General features: G+C 43.6%; 1 protein-coding gene across 1 annotated transcript in view; it reads right to left on the bottom strand.

Moving 5' to 3' along the window:
* Positions 1-23047, bottom strand: part of OSBP2 (oxysterol binding protein 2) — a 244883-nt gene that overhangs the window by 203881 nt on the left and 17955 nt on the right. Inside the window, exon 2 of the mRNA XM_066603181.1 lies at positions 5404-5612. Coding sequence (XP_066459278.1) covers positions 5404-5612 — 209 coding nt within the window. The remainder of the gene's footprint in view (positions 1-5403; positions 5613-23047) is intronic.

Raw genomic sequence — 23047 nt, forward strand, 5'->3', positions numbered from 1 at the left:
CTTGGGAAGCCAAAACCAGGAGAAGTCCACCCGGTTTGACGCGCACGTAGCCGACACCTGCGCGTTTGACGCGCACGTAGCCGACACCTGCGCGTTTGACGCGCACGTAGCCGACACCTGCGCGTTTGACGCGCACGTAGCCGACACCTGCGCGTTTGACGCGCACGTAGCCGACACCTGCGCGTTTGACGCGCACGTAGCCGACACCTGCGCGTTTGACGCGCACGTAGCCGACACCTGCGCGTTTGACGCGCACGTAGCCGACACCTGCGCGTTTGACGCGCACGTAGCCGACACCTGCGCGTTTGACGCGCACGTAGCCGACACCTGCGCGTTTGACGCGCACGTAGCCGACCTGTGCGTTTGACGCGCACGTAGCCGACCTGTGCGTTTGACGCGCACGTAGCAGACCTGTGCGTTTGACGCGCACGTAGCAGACCTGTGCGTTTGACGCGCACGTAGCAGACCTGTGCGTTTGACGTGCACGTAGCAGACCTGTGCGTTATCTATCAAACACGCTAGAGGCGCAATGACAGTGACGTCATCACAGGTCCTAAACCAGCAGCCATGTGTTTACAATTCCTTTTCACTATAGTATATGGATTGCACCACTAGAAACACTGGTACTATAATTTCCTAATAATTGCTAGTTGATATAATAAAAGAGAAGTTGGATAATTTTATCTCACGGTTTGTCAAAATTTATTGGAAAGCATGGCCTAAGTACTAGTGCAGTTTTCGTGCACGAGTTGTTCCTCGCTCAATTCTAGTTTTCTTGAATTGAGCGATGAACTGTTATCACAGTCGGCAGCACTGATAAGATTTTCTTTCAGCTCGCGCCTTGCTGGTAGTCCACAGTGGGACGCGAGCTGTAAGCACAGAGACCAATGCAGCTGTTTAATTATGGAGAACAGCTGTATTGTTCACCAAGTGATAGCGTCGGTGTCCCGTTCCGCCTGCATAGCTCTTAAGTAGCTAATTAGCTACTATAGACTATGCAAAGATGATCGCTCAAAACTGTCACTCAAAATATCGTTTGAGCGACTTCTGAGCGATCATCTGTCAGGGTAAAGCTAAGGCCGACTTTCCACACTGCAGTAACGCATGCGTCCGAAAACCCGCTGGTCAATTATATATCCACTGCATCCAATAACAAAAGATTGCAGTATCTCGATGGGCCATCATAAACTAATGAAAGTGAATGTTGTGACTTACAAGTTCCCACTGCATTGTGACTATCCAGCAGGTTTGCAACCGACCACATACATTTTCATGCGGTTGAGATGTAGAATTTGGATACCGTAATCTTTAGCTGTATGACACAGCCAAAGTGGCTGTATACAGATGTAGCCACCGCAAAACAAGTGAAGCCTAACAATGCTATATCTGTAGCCCTAGCCTAGCCTAAATCTTAGCCATACCATTCTTTGCTGAAGATAGAGGTATCTTCTGTGCAGGTTTCGCCATCATGCATTTGTGACTTTCTAACTGCATTACTTGTTTTGCTGACCTTGGGCTTTTGTCTTGACTGTACTTTTGGGAATTCCCTCATAGTCATCAGCTACTTTTTACACTAGGTAAGAGCTGTGTGAGTCACGGCTCACGAAGGTGAGCAATACTGCTTACATAGCACTTCAATTTCCATTGCAGATGTACATGAAGTGGTGTTTTTGTGTTTTCATTTAGTTTCCCTTTGTAGCCACAATAGGCACTTGTTGGCTTGAATTTGACCTCAGCTTTGTCCTAGAGCACAGTCTTGACATTTGCCGACTACCTGTTGCTGAATCAAGGCTTGTTTATGACTATGGTTCAATTACTGCTATCCTATGGTCGTCAATTCAAGACTACTCCCTGCAGTGAAGACCAGATCTCTGTATAGGGATTAAAGAGTGAAAATAAGGCAATCCCATAGACTCTATACTCTGGTTTAGAACCAGCACAAGTTAGACTATGGCCAAGAAGATTCACTGCTAGTATTAGCATAACAAGAAGCTTCACTTTCAACAGAACCGTGGTACATTGGTTAATCCTGTAGGACTGCAGCACTGAGTTTCTGTGTCCAAATCTAGAGAACAACTTGCAAATCAAGTTTTCATGTCCTTCCGGTGTGGTGGTGGGTTTCCATAATGCATTTCAATCTGCAAACTCCCCAAGCATCAACATCATCTGCATCTCCATATGAGAAAGAGCAGAAGAACCGGCATTCTACCATTAGTTATTGATAGATACTGGAGATGCAACATCCTGTATTCAGTGGGGACATCCACACATACAGAGATTTGGGGAAGAATATCCTCAAAGATTTCCATGGCCATCTGTTTCTCAATGCAAACTTTTTCTGAGTCAGTACTATCCACCTTCCCAACCACTCCATCACTCCATCCATCCATATATCAAATATCCCACTGTAACACCTCCGAGAAGCCGAAACATTTAAGATCATGTACATATGTACAAAGCACAGATGTCATCTCCACCTCTTTAGAGAAGCCAATATACCTTGCACCAAAGATATCAACCTAGTACACTAACAGCTGATAGAGCTGGGTAATAGTCCCACCATGCCCATACCCACAAAACTCTTCTCACCTCTTACTCTTCCTACTGGCCACCAGACCGCATGTTTAGTTCTACACCAGACTCCTGCACAATCCTTTATAAACCCAGATAATCATTAGACAGAAGCATACACGGTCACCGTGATGTCACATCTCATTACTTAATTCCGCAGGGCATCCTGACTGTATAGATTATCGGAAATAAATAAATCCCAACTGCATTGACTTCAAGATGATTAAATATGCAGAAATCCTATTTATCTAAAGGCTGGAGCTTCACATGCTACTACAGAGATTTCTGGCCTGCTGCATTAGGAAAGAATATGAGAAATATAACATTTATCACCAACAGGTTGTTTTGCCAGAACTGCAGTATCGGTAATGGAGGGTTATAGTCTTTATACATGCTGCAAGTCAGAAGAATGACATAAGCCTCTTATGGATGGAAGAGATCATTCAGTTAAAAAGTGACTTTTTGCTATCAGGATATAATTTCCCACGACATAAGTGATTGTCCCCATGTAGAATTTTAAGTTACCGTATTGTTTGCTCTAGAAGACACATTTTTTGATAAGGATTGCATGTACTTATTACACAGCTGTCAGCCTGGTCCGCTCAATAACAGGGAAGGAGAGCCACCCGTACATACAACCGATTGGTGAGCGCCAATGGGAACTGCTGCTGTTGGCCCACCTCCACCAATCAGCGTTTCTCCTCCCCTGCTATAGAGCAGACTGGGCTGGCAGCTGTGTAATAAGGACATGTGATCCTTATCACAAAGCTGCCGGCTGGGACTGAATTTTAGCACGTTTGCTCTACTCTATAAGACTAGTAACCTATCTGTCTAAACATTTGCTATCTATTGTCTAACTTACGTTCTCTAACATAAGCTGAGGTGTTCACTTTTGGGAACCCCTATGATTGTCTGCATTACACGGTTCCAATTGGAATCAATGATCTGCCCATGTAATGCATGAACATGCTGGGTCCTTATTATAGGAGCTCTTCATTCCGAGACGGTATTCCTGCTCTTTATTCCTCCTGTAATATCTCCCTCACTGCCTCGCCTCGGGGAGTTCAAAATATTATATTTTCCCATTTTCTTCCTCTAAATTCTAGGTGCGTCTTATCAGGTGCGCCTTAGGCCATTCTCACACCTTTTACTACAATTACCCTGGCATTTTGAAAGCTGCGGTATAACTCTCGCATTGATTTCAGTGGGGTGTTGCAGACTTGCGCTTGATTGCGGCGTTGTCCAACGCTGCGATTTTCAAGTGCTGTCTGTCTGCTCTTTTTGACCACGTTTGGTGCACCCCATCACCCATCACAATGATGGGACATGCTAAATCCTGCTGTCGGAGTCAGGAACCTGCGTCTGAAAACAAAGGTAAAATCGCAAATCCAGTTTTCTTATGGAGACATCCCCTTTAGGGCTTATTCAAAGGGACCATTTTTCCCTCCATGTATATTCACACACAAGTAATTATTTAGCACTGACCGATGGTTCATGTGAAAAGGATAAAATAAATAAATCATTACATGTCCTATTCTCATTAGTAACACAGACAAGAATATGACATGCAAGGTGCGCGCAGATCAGACTGCGCATACACTAGTGTCCGTGTGTGGTCCGATGCAAGTTGCATCTGAAATTTTCGGGCAAAACTCGCAATATGGCTGTCTGAATAAAGACTTATTGGCATTGAAGCATTCAGATCACTAATCATCATTTCCCCCACAAAAAAAAATGTAAATAATGACTTGCTCTGAAATTGGCTCTAGTAGTCATGTGTACGAGATAAGGAAATTAGATTATGAGCCTCACTGGGGATAGCGACTCAAGAGAATAGTGCCAATTTCTGTACAGCAACAATCAATAAAGAAGTCACTATATGCTTACCTTTACAGAGACGTATATGGAGGCGGATAAAACCATTTACCATATCTAAAAACACATGGGGGCGAACGTATTCACCCTGGCATGGTGCACATAACATGCCGTGCATCGCCAGAGCAGCACACATGTTGAAGAATATAGTGCATGCTTTAGAACTATGCAAGTTTCAAATCTTTGCAGAAAAAGTTAACAGATCAATCACATGGATGACAAACCCTCCTACCAAGCCGGGGTAAGTGCCCTGATAAATGTATCCCATGTGTTGGACATAAATTCACACATTCAGCAGTAAAGTCCCTACTTCTTTCCATTTTTTTAAATCAAAAATGAGAAAAAATACCAGCAGAGGGTAAAAACGTCTCCAGCCTTTCATGTGGACAGTTTTCATTTCCGCTGGGATCCATTCCCATTTTTTGGCTTAAAAAGAAATTAAAAAAAGGAAAAGATAAATTATAAAACATTAATGTTCAGTATTTGCCAAGCATTACAATGAAAACATCTTATTTTTACTTTTTTTTGGAAATGTCAATACGAAAAAACAAAGTTTACTTTTATTGAAAAAAAATAACTTTTATACTTTATAAAGTTTAATGTATCTCCATAAACTATAAACTTCATAAGCCCACCATGTACATTACCAATGCCCAATTCTCATATCAAGGAGAGAAGGTGGGGTAGTGTGTGTGTGTGTGTGGGGGGGGGGGGGGGGGGGGAGAGAGGGGGGGGGGGGGAGAGGGAAAGGGGTCTGTCTCCATAGTGCAAATAATTTATACTTGCATTTTCTCTTTACCTATTTAAGCAGAATGCACATGACATGCAATAAAAAGTAGACATTTGTACAAGTATTCTTTGGACATCAGGCATGTATAGTGTATTCCAAATTCCCTTTTGTGTGCCACAAAAGCAAACATCTGGTGATTTCCTCCAGCGATCTGTGCAGAACACTACCTGACTGGTTGTTCATCATGCGGACAGCCTTGGCCTTCGCCAGTTCCAAAGCTGTGATCCACCTCTGTCTCTCCACTTCGCAGCTTGCCTTAAGATGATATGTTCGGCCACCATTGGACAGGACAATATTACATGAGTCTTCTGTGTCAATATGAGCTGTGGACAGGTTAATGGTTCCTCGGCATGTGTGGGCCATCTCAGCCTGTGTCCTGAGGGATGACAGATTGTGAAATAATGTAAATAGAAAGAACCACTGAATGTCATATATATGCTTTAAAGCAGTGTTCCCCAACTCCAGTCCTCAGGGACCGCCAACAGGTCATGTTTTCAGGATTTCCTCAGTGTTGCACAGGTGATATTATTATTGTCGGTGCCTCACATTGCCACAGGTGTTCTTACCATCGGATATCCTGAAAACATGACCTGTTGGTGGTCCCTGAGGACTGGAGTTGGGGACCCCTGGTTTAAAGCATCTACAAAACAATATTTTTGTGCCGATCTAGAAGTTTCTTCTCAGTTGTAAATGTGCAATTGACCAAATCAGGAACTATAGAGCTTTTACAGTCTCAAATTAAATGGGCTGTTCAAACGATGGGCCATCGTTTGGACAGACCATCAATAATAAAATCAGTGGGGGTCCCAGTCATGAACTGAGCCGAGTTCTGTAGGAAGCAGTCAGCTCAGTTTCCACTGCAGTGGCCCAACATGGTATTACAGGCAAAGTTCTCGTTTGCTTCAATAAGAAAAAAACTTTGCCTGTAATACCATATTGGGCCACTGCAGTGGAAACGGAGCAGTTTGCTTCCTGCAGAACTCATCGCAGTCCAAAAGCCCAGGAGGGGGTCCTGGGTGGCAGACCTCTGCTGATCTGCTAGTTATGGTCTATTCTTTGGATAAGCCTTCAGTAGTTTACAACTGGACAAACCTTTAAAGTTTAGCATTTTTACATTCAATAGAGGTTAGAGGTTTTACTAGTTGTGACATTAATGGCCTATCCTCAGGACAGGTTATCAATGTGTAATTGATGTAGTTCTGGGAGTAAGATCCCTCACTAATTAAGAACAGATATGAGCAACACAGCCCATTCAGTGTAATACTAGTCACTAATGCAAAGTTCCACCCTTAATTCCATGCTACACCAGACACAGTCTAATGGACAGCAGAAAGTGTCACAGCCTTCTCTTTCGCCTGATCAGTGTGGGATTCTGAGGGCGAGACCTCCACCAATCACATATTGATGTCCGATGGTCACAATGGTTGAGAAAGACCAAGAGTACAAATAACCCAAAGCACCTCACTACAGACCACTAGCAAGAATCTGACTTACCGTAAAAGAAAACAAAAAACACCAAAAACGTATTCAACAGTTTTTATGAATATACACTGCTTTAATTGCATCTTTAAAGGTATTAATCACTTCTTCCATTTAGTCAGGTAGGTGGAAAAATCCAGGCTCTGCTACAAGATGTATTGTGCAAGTGATATTAAAGCACATTATAGTTTTGTGGGTTCTGGTAATTGGGGCTAATCATTAAACTACAATAGGGCTCATGAAGGCAGCGACAAGAAAAATCAATGGCTTCCAACAAGTACAAACTACAGCTGCATTCAACTAAAATAACCTCACATGTATTCTTCATTCTGCAATTCAATGTACTTGGACGGGGCGCTATGAGGAGCAAGTCTCTCTTCAACAGCCAAAACTTAGAACAGACTGTGCAGCATACAAAAACAAGTTAGAAGATAAAAAACATTGATTAGTGGCAAAAAGAATATAAAAAGGAACTGCATTATATTATTTACATCAATGGTAGTGGTGACGGAATAGTCAAGGCAAATCTTCTAGCAGCTGGAGAAAAGAAAGTTCCAAAAAACGAGGAACTGGACTTTTCATACAAAGAAAGTGTTCTGCTTTATTCCACTTGTGCTGTTTAAAACTGGGTACAATCAGATGGAGTACGTTACGAACCCAGTTAGACAACGATTATCACTCAAAAGCCATTTTTTGAGCAAAAATCGTGGTGTCTAACCGCACGGACATCCTGCAGTGTTCGTTAAGCCGTTGTTTACGTTGTCCTTCAGCATGCTAGACAACTATGAGCCTTATCAGGAGTTCACAGTGGGATACAGCTGATACTATTGTTTCAGCTGTATTCCGCTCCCTGAACACAGGTGGGGTATGAAGAACAGAGCGGTCCAGGCTGTGTTCTCCATGCCCCGCTGGGAGAGCTCAGCTGTATAACAGCCGGGCGCTCCGAGCAGAGAACAGCTGGATGCAGAAGGCAAGCGGGGACACCCCGCTTGTCTTCTGTATCCTCCGCTCGAAGCGCAAGGTGATCGCTCAACATTTGAGCGATTACCTTGTGCTGTAAATGGACACAAGGATTACTGCTCCAAAGGCATCTTTTGAGCGATAATCGTTGTGTCTAAATGGGCCTTTATACACAACTATAGGTGCTGCGGACACCACTGAAGCATCATGAAAGCACTGGAGCAAACAGCACTCACCCATTCATTAAAAATCTCTTACAAAAACACCAGGTATAACCCACTTACATGTTTGAAGTTCTCAGTTCTTAATTATAATATGGTTTGTAGTCTTAAGTACACAGATATACAAAGCCATTAAAACCAACTGAGTTGATTATTACTAATAAATGTACTTACAGCTCATGGAAAACACAGAAACAATACACTCATTGTACAAAAATAATCCCTCCCCTAGAAGGAGTTGTCGGAATGGAATGAAGATATGTGCCATTATAACGTTGATATACATACGGGATTACAATATCAGAGCAAAAGGACAATTTATTGCAGAAAACTGAACAATTGAAGGGAGGCTCTAGTACCCTGTTGTACCGCCTCCAGCTTGGATACAACATGTGATTTGGGCCGGCATGGAGGCTTTAGTACCCTGTAGTACCGCCTCTAGCTTGGATACAAGATGTGATATGGGCGGGCATGGAGGCTCTAGTACCCTGTTATACCACCTCTAGCTTGGATGCAAGATGTGATATGGGCGGGCATGGAGGCCTACAGGTTCCGTTTTGTATCCTGCAGCATATCTATCCACATTTGCTGTAACTGAGCCTTTAGATCGTGCAAGCTCATAGGCTGTTGTATGGAACCATCTGCGATGTCCACTTCATGTTCTATTGGTGATAAATCTGGTGACCATGGAAGTGTGGCAATTTTGTGGAGACATTCCTGTGACTCCTTGTGTGTGCGGCCAAGTATTATCCTGATGGAGAATCCCTCTAGGAAGCCGACATGAGAGGAACATATGTGGCTGCAGGATGTCCTGAACATATCACTGAGCTGTAATTGTCCCTTGTACCACCACTAGGGGTGACCGACTGTTGTACGCGATAAGACTCCAGACCATCACACCAGCAATGGGGGCAGTGTGCTGCTCCACAGCAAAGGCAGGATTGAGGCGCTCACCCCTTCCCCCCAGATTTCCAGACATGAACATGGCCATCATCAATGCCCAAACTCAACCTGGATTTGTCACTGAAGACAACTCAGTTCCACTCTGTAGCAGTCCAGTTTCATCATTCACAAAACCACTGCAAACAGAGCTGACTGCAAGTGGGTGTGAAAGACCATATACATAATGGGTGACATGAGAGCAAGTGTCCTTCAGTCGAGCGCCTAGAACTGGTTCCGACAGAGGGCCCAGTAATGATGGTGCCACCGGTCTCAGGCTGGCGGACAATGAAACAGTTGAAGCTACTCATGGTTATTGGACGATCAGGTGATCCGCTCTACTGATGGTCTGTTGAAAGCATCCTGAGCCCAGTTGTCTTGTGCACTTGATCTCACACATCCACTGGCCCAAACACCTCCTAACAATCTGGTCAGAATGGCTCAGCTGGCAAGCAGTTTGTCTATACAACCTTCCAGCTTCGGTTATCTTGGCAAAACCTATTTGATTCCATCGTAGAGGCGTCTAGTGATCAACAAGCTCTACACGAGCAGAAAAAAAAACACAACACACAGGTAGCCTTTGAGAGCCTTTTTATAGGCCAGGGGTGGACTATGTTTAGGGTTACACGTAGCAAGACCGTTCATCTAATCATACAACTCTGATCATTTGCATATCTGCCCGAGATGTAACTGCATGACAAGTTTTGCAGTAAAACGAAAACTTCTAGGTGTTTTTTGTTTTTTTTTGACAATGAGTGTACATTCTGCAGAAATTGTAGTACATGACATGGATACAATCTGCAAAAACAACAAGTTCACATCTGCATTTTAAGGCTGGGTTCACACAGGGCAGATTTGCCGCGGATTGCTGTTGCATATCCGCACTGCGGCAAAACCGCTGCGTTTGCAGTGCAATGCAGCACAAATGAGATTTGCCAAAAAGCTGTTCTCACAGGACGGATTTTTTCCGCACAGCCGCAGTGCGGAAATGCAACTGCGTCACGGTTTTAAGGCTAGGGTCACACAGGGCGGATTTGTTGCGGTTTTGCTGCGGTTTTTCCGCTGCGGTTTTGACGCAGAAGAACTGCTTCTGCGGCAAAACTGCTTCAAAGGTTAATTTGGGCTTGCGGATTTTGCTGCGGATTTTCGTGCGGAAAAGCGTTTTTTTCCGCAGCGCTTTTTTACTTTTGTCGCGTATTTGGTGCGGTTTTGGCTGCGTCCATAGAGGTCTATGGACAAAAAAGCGCTGCGGAAACGACCAAAGAATGAACATGCTGCATCTTTTAAAACCGCGACACAGTTGCATTTCCGCACTGCGGCTGTGCGGAAAAAATCCGTCCTGTGAGAACAGCTTTTTGGCAGATCTCATTTGTGCTGCATTGCACTGCAAACGCAGCGGTTTTGCCGCAGTGCGGATATGCACCGGCAATCCGCGGCAAATCCGCCCTGTGTGACCCCAGCCTAAAAGATGCAGCATGTTCATTCTTTGGTCGTTTCCGCAGCGCTTTTTTGTCCGTAGACTTCTATGGACGCAGCCAAAACCGAACCAAATACGCGACAAAAGTAAAAGCGCTGCGGAAAAAAACGCTTGCAGATTTTTCCGCACGAAAATCCGCAAGCCCAAATTAACCTTTGAAGCAGTTTTGCCGCAGAAGCAGTTCTTCTGCGTCAAAACCGCAACGGAAAAACCGCAGCAAAACCGCAACAAATCCGCCCTGTGTGACCCTAGCCTAAGCAGAAAACTAAGTCTTCTCAACAAGAGAGACTTCACTAGCAAATAATCACTCAGATCAGGGCTCATATAAAGGAATGACCCAAACAAACTGTTAGGGTACGAAGATACGGACGTGGTTAAGGAAAACAAAAAGAAAAAAAACACACACCTCATCTAAATTGGAAATAAAGTTATGGCCAATTTAATATGACAATTGGATTTAGTGAAGAGTTTTTTTTTGCAGTGTGACAAATGGGATTTACAGATCCTACTAAGGACTTTCAGGCTAAACGACCTCTGATGCCAATACCATATCTTTGGTGATCACCCGGTTACTGCTATGTCCACACATTGCTCCGATTCCTAAGAATAGCTTTCCCCCACTACAGAGGTCTATTGTTGGTGGCATTGGGTCACCGTGAGAAAGATTACAGGCAGCAGTGATTAGTTTAGGCCGTTAGTCAGCAGAACACCAGGCTTTATCAGACACAAAACATGTTTTGACTACATTGGACTCTGCCACAGTAATTATTCCCGGCTCCCTTGTGATGACGCATCAAGATTCTCCTGTAGTTCTGAGAAAATGGTTTCATTGCCTCGATTTCAGAAGTACGCGTTAGGCCTCATGCACATGGCAGGTCCGGATTCCACCTATGGACTCCCGCTTGGAATCTGGCCCTAAACACGGCGGGTGACACTGCATACCTGTGTGTGCAGGCGGCCTTCTTCCGGCCTCTCTGGACTGCAGATGGTTCGCACGGCTCGCCGTTGAACTTGCGCAGTACAGATTTATTTATTTTTTAAACTCCTGCTTTTCCCACGGAGTGTCAATTGCGAATGGGCCGTGGGCCGCGGGTCAGACGGCTTCCATTGACTGCAATGGAAGCCATCCGTGCGGGAACCGCAGGAAAATGGAGCATGCTGAAATTTTTCATCCGTGAGTGGAAAATGCAATTGGTTTCCGCTCATGTGCACGAAGAATAATTTTTCCATAGCATGCTATGGAGGGTTATTGCTGCGGAACCCGGAGGCGGACGCCCGTTCTGGATTCTGCAGCAAAAATCCGCCTGTGTGCATGAGGCCTAAAATATTTCATTTTCATTGAAGGGAAAGCGTTAAAAGTCATTACTCTTATGGTGGGAAAAGCAATATATATTCACTAATAGTCATCTAATTTTACCTAAAAGAGGTTTTCTGGGATTTAGAATTGATGACCTACACTTAGGCACACTAACTATTCAGATGATTTTCAGAATAAGCGGTTGCGTGTGTACATGAGGAACACCATTTCTGGCACTTATAGGATTTGTATCCTACAGATTTCCCCTCTGCAGTCTCCATCTCTAATTCTCAGTTCTCGCTGAACTGTTGGGGGTACACTAGCTGCTATGTCTTCTATATACTGCACATGGAGAAAATTTTACTTCCTAACTCTCTCTAGCACACACAGAAGTAACAGCTTCAAGGAGGACAGTGTACAGCAGTACTGAGCAGCGCAGATGTGATTTCAACAACTGTAGGACAGTAAGGGTATGTTCACATGCGTTGGAGATGCTGCGGACTTTCCACAGTGCAATTAATTGCAGAAAATCTGCAGATTTTACGGAACAAGCATATGGGATGGGATTTTAGAAATCCCATCCACCAACTGGAGAGAAGATCCACAGTGTAAATTGACATGTGCTGCAGACTTTAAAACCGCAGTATGCAAATTTGTGCTTTGACTTTTCACAGGTTAAAATGAAGGCGTGAAATCTGCAGGGAGCCGGCACCAAAATCTGCACCATTTTGTGCAGAATTGCTGCAGCGCATGATCCGTAACACATGACCATACTGCAAATCACTCACTACGAGTTGCAGCAGCACGTCTGTGTAATTCTCTGCTTCTGCCTCCCCCGGTCTCTAGTCAATAGGATCCTTCTACACAGAGAAATTACTCATGGGAACGAGTGAAAGAGCCGCTGGCTTTCAAATGATGTCCATTTATGTACTGATAGTAGTTTACATTTTTTGTCATAGCTTGTTCAGTCCATTGTTGGTCTGTGTGGGTAGTCTGGAAATGGTTTGAAAAAAATTGCCTTTTACATGGAACGATTGACAAAATGAACAACTGTTACGCCTGCATAAAATGGACAAATAATAAAGAATTCTCATTAATCTTTAGCAGAGATGAGCGAGCGTACTTGCTAAGGGCAAATACTCAAGCCAGTATTGCCTTTTGCGAGTACCTGCCCGCTTGTTTCAAAAGATTCGGGTGCCGGCGGGGGGCGGGGAGGAACTCCCGCAACTCACTGCTCACCCCTGCCGGCACCAGAATCTTTGGAGACGAGCGGGCAGGTACTCGCATAAGGCACTACTCGCTCGAGTATTTGCCCTTAGCGAGTACGCTCGCTCATCTCTAATCTTTAGCCATGTTTACACTGAACCATTATTGTTCATTTTAACATTAATCGTCCATGTAAAAGGGCCATAATCTTCGGTCAGCGTGAGTTTTGTTTTATTATCTGTTACTATAGTCTGTGCAAGATAAAGAACCAAGCTGCGTCACTAGCATGTATCCCTCCACAGCTTCGTCTATGCAGATTGGCAGGTACAAGGTGCACCACAGAAAAGCACCCTGGCCCTAAAGTCTTATAAAAACTGTCTAAAAGAAAATTAGCAACCAATCAAATCACACCTCTAATTTTACTCAGCAACATAAATGAAAACTGCGCAGTAATTCGCTGTTATGGGCAACACAGGCAGATTTTCCTTTTAGGCCCTTTGTGCCAGGCTACTTTTCTATGGCCCACCCCCTATATTTTACGCTCGATAAATTAACCATTGTTTTGTATTATTTGCTCCTGTATCAATGTACCATGTACAATAATGAGCAAACTATTCTTTATAACAAACACTACATAGAAAACATAGGAAGGTGTTCTTTGTAGTTTTGAGAGAAAAATCCTTGATGGTGACCAATCATCCATAATTAATAAGGGTTTTTTTTTTATTGTCGGTAAGAGGTCAAGAATTTTTTTTTTTTCACTCTTCACTTTCCTGCAATTTTGTGGTAAGAGACTTCACTGTATGGAGCATAGAGATACACATTTCTTCAGCTTTTTCTCTGGATTGGCTCAGTTCCCAAAAAAAAAAATTATAAAATTTAAAATTTGTGTTTTAATTTTACTTCAACTTGTACTGGAATTACATGGCTAGAAAAAATATGTTCTAAATCTACATATTATTATGAAGAGAAGGGCACCGTGCTCATCTTCCTACATCCAATAGTTTGCAAGATATGAATTGTCAAACAAGTATGGTTCTTGCCACCATGACCCAATAGATCTTTAAAAAAAAAAAAAAAAAAAATTTATATGCATTCTATTAACCAACACATGTGCAAAGTTTCGTAAACATCTGAGACAGTTGAGCATTACCCCCTTGGGTGATTAGCCCTGGAATGACCCACTCTGGATGGATGGATAATTGGTCATCTCAGATGATGTAATCAGCCATGCATTCTGTAGGTGAAATGTTCAGCAGACAACTTATTTTAGTATTTATCTGGGGGACTTCAAAAGTAGGTCACAAGTCTGCTCTTAGCGATTGTGCTAAAAAGGGAGGTAAATACCAGATTACTTCACCATCGTGTAAGGTAGAAGTAGCTCCATGATGTGGAGGAGGTCACCATGCACAGCCCAGAGAAGACCATGTCACGGCAACCCTGACCATGTAGTGTCAGCTGATCCGCCGATCCCTTTAAATGTTCAAAATGGAGTTTTAAATTCTACAACCGAATTGTAAAAATGATTGTTTCTTTTAGACAGCAGCCATTCCTCCAGAGAATGTGCTGGTGAGAATATGAAAGGAGTAAAATGTTAGGTCCCAGGAGTAAAATACACGGGAGGGTTCAGTGAATGATGGATGATGTTCTGTTACACAGCAGTGTCACACAGACCTAGCAAAGAGCACCGCATTTTGACAAAGGAGAAACATCATAGAAGCCGGCTCCTCTGATGCAAGAATAAATATAGTAAAGCTTTTCTATTGTTTGATGAAGGAGCGGGGTGCCAGGCTTGCAGATTAATTACTCCATCTACGTGCCACGAGCAAAAACGACCTTGTTGAAGCTTGGTACTAGAACCATAGAATGGTAGAGTTGGAAGGGACCTCCAGGGTCATCGGGTCCAACCTCCTGCTCAGGATTCACTAAATCATCCCAGACAGATATTTGTCCAGCCTTTGTTTGAACACTTCCACCTTCCATGGCAACCTGTTCCACTCATTGACCACCCTCACTGTCAGAAAGTTTTTCTAATAGCTAATCGGTCAAGATATCCATGTGGTTATTGCCCGAAACTGTTCTACAAACACATTAGGTCATCTTATATCTTTAGGTTTTATTTCTGTTCATTACGTAAAAGTGTAAAACATATGTCCAGTAATGGAAATGCAATTACTCGACTGTTTAAGTATTCCGCTGAATCATCAAAAACAATAAACTGTTCTTCTGTAAGATTTCTGTTCATAGTCATTAGAAAGAACAAAGAAAATCTGTGCCGCTCGAGTGGGAGTCTGGAGTCACGCGCAGGTGCCAGTGGGTGTGTAGATGTTACCAGGTCAGCGGAACCGGTAGCCGAAGAATTAATGCGCTCTATTTTCCCCGTGTAGGGGAGTCAGAAAAACGGAAAATCTAATTATATCCCAGGGAGGCATAAAAAAGGCCAGTCACTATAAATAAGAAACACTGGATTTAATTAAACATATCTAGAGATATTAATGTGCATGTAAAATGCTATTTCTTAAAATTATCAACCACGAATGCTGACCATTACAGACTGTACAAAAATGGCCGTCCAGCTAAACAGGCAGCGGTAGGTGATATGTATATCTGCAATTTAGGGATTGGGGAAATCTGGGTTATTTTTTCCAGTTATTACTAAAGGAACTGTTCACACTTGTGTTCGTGGACTCACAGTATTTGTTTACCTTCCTGATACCTGCAGATGTATTCTTGCCATCGAATATAGTGGAACATCAAAGCGCACCATTGAAGTAAATGGAGACCAATGGAATTCACTGATAACCGCTTGAAAATAAATCCAGCTTAACGTGGCCACACCAATTAAAGGGCTTGTCTAGTTAGCGGACAACATCCTTTCAATAGGGCTGCCTGTAGTAAAATAAACTGAACTATACGTACCCCTCTGTGGTCCAGGTATTTGTTGTGACAGCCGATGTCACCGAAAGTCAGGTGACCGCTGTTGCATCACATTCCCGAACTCCTGGCATCATGGCGATCAGGATGTGACCACCGATGTCTGCAGGAGTCATCAGAGTTCCGGTGACATCAGCTATCACAACAAACACCAGGATCACAGCACTGGATCCTGGCCGAGGGGTTAAGTACAGCTCAGTTTGTTATTTTGCAAGAGGCAGCCCTATTGAAGGGATGTTGGCAGATAACCCCCTTTAAATGTGTATGGGCTGAAACCACTAATTTGTGTGTAGGCGTCCTGAGTCCCCACCAAGCCTAAAATGGATTTAAATTGCCTAATCCATCTTCTACATCTAGAGGAAAGAAGGCTTCATCACCAAAACAGAAGGGGGTTCTTTACTGTAAGAGCAGTGAGACTGTGGAACTCTCTGCCTTAAGACGTGGTAATTGCAAAATCCATAGAGGAGTTTAAGAGGGGACTAGAGGTCTTCTTGAAGCACTAAAACATTGCAGGATAGACATTAAATAACCAGGTGGGTTGTTGATTCGGGTCTTGGAGTCCACTAGGAACTTTCAGATGTCGATCAAGGGATTATTCTGACTGCTATTATGGGGTTGGGAAGGAACTTTTTCCCCCACAATGGTGTAAATTGGCTTCCTCTGGATCAATAAGGGGTCTGGAAACAGGCTGAACTGGATAGACATTTGTCTTTTTACAGCTTTGCAGACTATTTTACTAGGTTTTTGTTCTCGGAGGTGGAGGAAGTGGGAGGGGGCGGCTGCCATATGTGTCCAGTAGTGGCTTTTCCCCCTCGCTGCATTCAGAATACAGGTGCAATTGGCAAAGTGTGCATGTTTAAGGCTAACTTCACACGGGCGAGCGCGATACTGGGGAAACATCGCTCATGTGTATGAGCCCATTCAAAAGAATAAGGGTTATCTTCGTGCGAGATCTCTGCGTGTCTCAACGCACAAATCTCACGTGATTTTCTCGCCCGTGTGTGAAGCTGGCCTAAGGGCTCCTGTCCACGGACGATAGTGCATTGCCTTATTCGCGGTGATAATCCGTCTGCGAGTAACGCAGTGCACGCTTTCCATAGCGTTGCTATGGAAAGCGCAGCCCCCTGTCCACGAGCGGAGAATCATAGCAATTCTCCGCTCACGGGACTCAAATTGCAGCATGCCGTGATTCTCCGCGGTGAGCCTGTCAGAAAGGCTTACCACAGAGAGCTGTCAGTTCTTTCCACGGGGGCAGAATATCGCTAGCAATATTCCGTCTCGCCCGTGGACAGGGGGCCTAAGGAATATGGCCAGCCTTCTAGGCTCTTTTACACACACCAATAACGAGGCATAATAGTTTGTATGAATGTTCGATTGCCCAATCATCAGGCCTTGTGGAGGTGTCCCCGATTAGCCCAAGTGCATCAGCTGGTTGGATCTTTTGTGCAGCCAAAAATATAAAATCGATGTTGACAGCACATCTCCCAATGTAAACGAGGGATGTGCTGCTGACAATGATAAAATTCTATGGGGATGAATGATTGTATACATCAGTCCGCATGAAGGCCAGTTATGGGTGTGCCAATCTCTTTGCAGATCCCTGTCCCGAACACATCAAAACGTGTTAGAGGACTTTTAGCTGTCATGGCTCCATTATAAAGGGAAAATAGGACCTCCTAGTGTGAACAAATACGAGATCAGCAGCACAGCTTTACGATCTGCACTAGATGCATGAAGTACAAGGTCGGGGTTCCAAAACCCATATGCCAAAAGTATTGGAAATAGACCACAGAACTCAAAAGACATTCTTCATTCACTAAACATCCCTGACTTACTGACCCTACCGGCATTTCCATTCCCCTTGTTAATAGGATATGTCTCTCTATATATAGACAATGTCTGCAATGAATTGAGAGGGTCAGTCTAGTCAGGGACACAAGAGGACGGGTAGCACTCAGATGTTCATTTATTCATGCATTTCTAGAAGGAATATATCACAGAAACAGCACAATGCAGACGTCTAAAAATGCTCAAAATGGAGAAAGCAAGTATTCAGTAAAACAGACATTTCAGGAGAGTCAGCTGATCATCTGCAACTGGAAATAATGAAAAATATATGGCCGCACATGCTGGGAGTTGTAGTTATACAATTGTTGAAGCACATTGTCAAATACAGCCAGCTAAAAAGGTCAATTTTATACACTTGATATGCATAATCTGTAGATAATTCTATCCATGATTTGCATTATATGTTAAAATGCCCTTGTGCAATGCAAGGAATCAAACAAAGTGTGTAGGTTCTGAAGCGGCAAGAACATTCTGCCGCACTATAAATGGGAGGTTATTCCTGGTCCTGCTGATGCCTGGGATATCCGACACAACTGTTTACATACTGCCTGGCTGGAGAAAGCTGAAACTGCACATTTCTAAATGCTATCGCCAATGACAAAAGTCGCATCTGACAGGTCATGAAATAAGCAAAAATGGCACTAAAAATATTGCAAGAACTGCAAGTTATATTACAAAATGATTTAAAAAACATTTCCAAGTGCTTGCAAAGCATTGAACACCGTGCTACAATGGTGCAGGAGGCAGCACACAACATTCCCAACCACATGGGAGAGGCCCTCTGTGAAGGCAAGCCCAAACTTGCATAATAAAAAATAATCAAAAAGTGATACCCAAATGCTAAAAGGTATAAATCAAAAATCTTGCATGTGCATCCCCTGCATTCCACTGATCAGAGGGGTTCTCGAACTAGAACATTCTTCTGCAGACTGTTCACAATTCCGCAAAAAAACAAAACAAAAAACACTATTACAATACATTATTTAATGAGTGACCATATTTCCAAGACAATACAATGTGTGTCCGTACCCTATATTCCTGGTCAGGGTACCAATGAAAAAAGCAGAAGTAGGTGCTCTTACTTTTACATTAGGAACATTCAACAAATCACGGTCAGAATATAGATCATAGAAAAATGGACCAGCCCCATGGCTACATTTCTTTGACATGAGAATGGCATTAGGGAATCCCTGGAAGTGGAATTTTTTTTTCAGAGGTGCCACTATTTTGGGGGTTTCACACACCATTAAGAAAAAAAAAGCTACAGCTTTGGATTCATTTTTTTGAGCCACAGCTTAAAGTTAAATTTGCTGGATCGAGGTACATGTACTCTATTGTTTAACTATTCTACATCTTGGTGGGGGGAGCGACAGTAATTTTATCATTGTTTAGTAGATTCCGTATCTACAGCACTCATCGTATGGCATAAATGCCATAATAATTTTAGGCCGCCTGCACAAGGCCGGGTCGCAGAATTCTCGCAGTGGGATACAGACCCGTGCCCCTGCACAGCCCTGCGGCTCACCCGCTCCCGGCGTCTCCTCTTCTCTGTGATGTGCTGGCTGCCGCCCAGCCGGCGGGTCTCTGACACTTCTGTGCTGGCCTCTGTGTGCATAGATTGCGTGCATGCATGCAATCCCACAGTAGCAAGCATGGGCGGAAATTCTGTGAGAAATTCCGCCCGTGCGCAGGGGGGCTAAATTACTTTGTGGCGCTGCAATCAAAGACCCATACAATTTGTAATTTTTTTGTCAACATTGATATAAGTGAGCTTTTTTTGCGGATCAACCTGTAGCTGTCATTTGTGTCAGTTTGAGGTACATACTATTGTTCAGCCACATTACTCAATATGCTTTACATTGTGTTTGTTATTATGGAAGCCTCTGGATTGATAACATTTAGATCAGTCATTAGGGACTTGTTGAAAAAATTCTGAAGAAATGCGATTGTCGTTGTGGTCTATCAGTGGATGAAATCTGTATTCCGCCACCACAAACCCACAGCTATTGTTAAGTAGCTGACTAACTGGCTCATTGATACGACCGTATCCATAAGACGCAGTGGTAGTCCCGCAGCATGCAACTGGTCTGTGTAAGCCAGCAGAAATCGCGTATGTTAGTGAGTGCACCGCGTATGACGGCATATCTCATGCACACGGTCATGTGCCGTGTGACTGTCTTTTTCTTTTTTTATTCCCCGCTCTGTTACTTATCGCTGCCCACATGCAAAGTATTGCGTAAGGACAGCATTGTATACGCTGCACCATACAAAAAGTATAGGGATCATGCGGTGGGGTACGGGGAGAAATTGAGCATGCTGCGATCTTTTACTTGCACGTATCTACACGCAGTGTTTTACATGCTAATGTGGACGGATCAATAGAGGTCCATTTACTTTCATTGCCTCCATTCACCACGTGTCACGCGGCCATGCATCGTGGCCATAATGTGTGCCGAAATCACATTCATGTGAATGAGCCCTTAATCCCCTGAGGAAATGCAGTTTGCAGTCTCCGATTATGTAGACTGAGCTTTAATCTTCCTGCTCCACTTTAAAGTAGGTCTCCCCATTGCCAAGATACATCTTCACATTCTCATAGGTGGGGTACCGACTGCAGGGGATGGAGCTGCTGTTGTGCAGAGCAAAATGGTCATTGGAGGTCCCCGCAGCTGGGCGATTGGAACCCCCTTTACATCTTGCTAAATCAGCATTTGATACTGCTCTGGAAAATAAGGCAGGGTTATCCAAACTAAGTCCAAACTTTACTGTCTTCAGAGAAGAAACGTACATATTCATTTGATACATTAATGTAACTTGTTTTGTTGCATCGACAGGAGAAATAATCCTAAAAAGGTTAACAGAGAACAACTCTGCATCTGAAACAAACACATCGAAGCTTTGCTGATACTTCGTATTTCAGCGCAGAGGGTACGTGACAGCATGGTCTGCCAAATGTCAGAACAGACAACAATTAACTTCCAAAAACAAACTAAAGAGCTCCGCAGCACAATCAGACACTTATGAATGTATCTCATGCAATCTCTAATTTAAAGGGAAAGTGCCCCTTGGAACTAACTTTTTTCTTATTGTTCCAATGCACAAAAAAGGAGATTTGCAGATAAGATCTTTTTAAGTGATACCATGTACAGTTCTTACAAACTATACACTCAGTATGTATTCTGACCCTGCAGCCATGTAGCATTTCACTCTACAGACAGGTACGTCGAGGGTGACAAGGTTACTGTATTGTATATGGTGGCGACTGAAGCATTTCATAAACCAGTACTATTCCCATCATCACCACATCAAAATCATTTGCCATGTCCTTTAGATGGGGAAGGAACAGAACTACCTGCAGGACACAAAGGCGTCCTGTCTGTCATCTCCGCTACACTGGCTTTACAGCAGATTGGCACAGGGATTTTATAGAAAGAGCTGCTAAAATCCCTTGCTTTGCTAACAGTTATACAAGGATGCTGGGCACATTTATAAGGCAAAATGTGCTAGGAAAAGCATAATGTGCATTAGAAGACTGGCAAAAAATAACCATGCTACTTATTACTGACATGCACCATTTTTAACATTGTATTATAATATATAAGACATTGGTGCAAAAAAATAAAATAAAATAAACGATTTAAAGGGGTTCTCATGAAGACAACCCCTCTCTTTATGCCAGGTTAGGGGATATGGATATAAAAAACAGGGGGAGTCCCTGGTCAATGACCCCTCTTAATGAGCTAGAGCAAAGATCCTCTGTAGCGCTTGCTGTGGAGGAGCAGACGTGCCCGTGTGCTATATGTATGGCCGGCGTGCAACCTTACACCCTCCAGCAGTAACTGCGCAGGGTACTTGTATGGCCAGATGTGGATTCCCCTGTGAAAAACAGCTGATCAGCTAAATGCCCATCTGGCTGCCACACAAACGGGCAGTGCCTTCATCAAATGAGCAGCAGAGTAGGGTGCAAAGACCGTGGTTGAGAGTCTGATCTCACATCACAACTTTCTCACAACTCTTCTGTTCTTGCAACTAGGTTGCAAAAAGCACAGTGTATAAAACAGACTATTAATATTTATTTCCACAGCGCCAACATATTCTGCATCGCTTTATGGATCACGTTTAGGCAGCAAATCCCTCGGAAATCAGATTGTCTCAACTCCGTGCCAAAAGGGAAGCTGATGGCTGTATTCACACGGTGAGTTTCCCACACGTGTGTGTGTGTGTGTGTGTGTGTGTGTGTGTGTGTGTGTGTGTGTGTGTGTGTGTGTGTGTGTGTGTGTGTGTGTGTGTGCGTGCGTGCGTGCGTGCGTGCGTGCGTGTCGCGCGGAAATAGAACCATTTAAAATGATGGGTTGCATTTACAGAAAAGATTTTTCACTTGCAGCTATGCTGTGAAATAGAGAATTTACAGCATGTGCTATTTTTTGGGGCAATCTCAGTTATTTTCTCTGGGACCAAAATAAATAAATACATTTCTTTTAAAAACGCATCGCATTCACATGCAGATGCGATTTTCATGTGAGTGCAATCAGAGACTTTATTTTACTACTGAAAAACTTTTCACACGTGTGGAACCCCCCCTCTCCTCCCACAAAAAAAAAAAACACAAAAACCGCTTAGCGATGACACAGGTACCTGCAACCCATACTCAATATTAACTGTATATGGGCTGTTGGTCGGACACCTCCATTGATAATGGAGACTGTTCAAATGGATTCCCCAGTAGAGCATGCTTTGATTATTTTCTTCTGCTCACGGAATACGCAAGGCCACATAGCTGCCGATCTCAGAATCCAGAATTCAAATATGGTTGTGTTAGACCGGCCTAACACCAGTGCAAAGAAGAAAGTTAAAGTACCGTATATACTCAAGTAGAAGCTGAGTTTTTCAGCACAAAAAAATTTTTTTTTTTAAAAATGTGCTGAAAAAGCCCCACTCGGCTTATACTCAAAAGAAAAAAAACCGCAATACTCACTTCTCAACCGGCGTCGCGGTCCCCGCTGCGATGCTCTCCCCGGTGGTGCGGCAAGCTGCTTCAGTCTTCTCCCCGCTGTCATCTCTCTGACTCGTTCAATTTCCCCGCCTTCAGCGCTGTGTAAGGAAGCGCTGTGATTGGATTGAGCGCCGGCCAATCACAGCCGGCGCTCGATCCTAACACAGCGCTGACGGTGGGGGAATTGAACAAGTCAGAGAGATGACAGCGGGGAGAAGACTGAAGCAGCTTGCAGCACCACCGGGGAGAGCATCGCGTCGGGACAGAGACGCCGGCTGAGGGGGGAGTATTGCGTTTTTTGTTTTGTTTTTTTTTACCCAGTATATAGTCGAGTATAGCTAGGCTTATACTCGAGTCAATAAGTTTTACCAGTTTTTTTGTGGTAAAACGTATTGCTTCGACTTATACTCCAGTATTTGCTCATAGTAAATGAAATTCTCTTCTTGTTTATTTCTAC

This window comes from Eleutherodactylus coqui, chromosome 5 (assembly GCF_035609145.1).
Source record: "Eleutherodactylus coqui strain aEleCoq1 chromosome 5, aEleCoq1.hap1, whole genome shotgun sequence".
Lineage (NCBI taxonomy): Eukaryota > Metazoa > Chordata > Amphibia > Anura > Eleutherodactylidae > Eleutherodactylus > Eleutherodactylus coqui.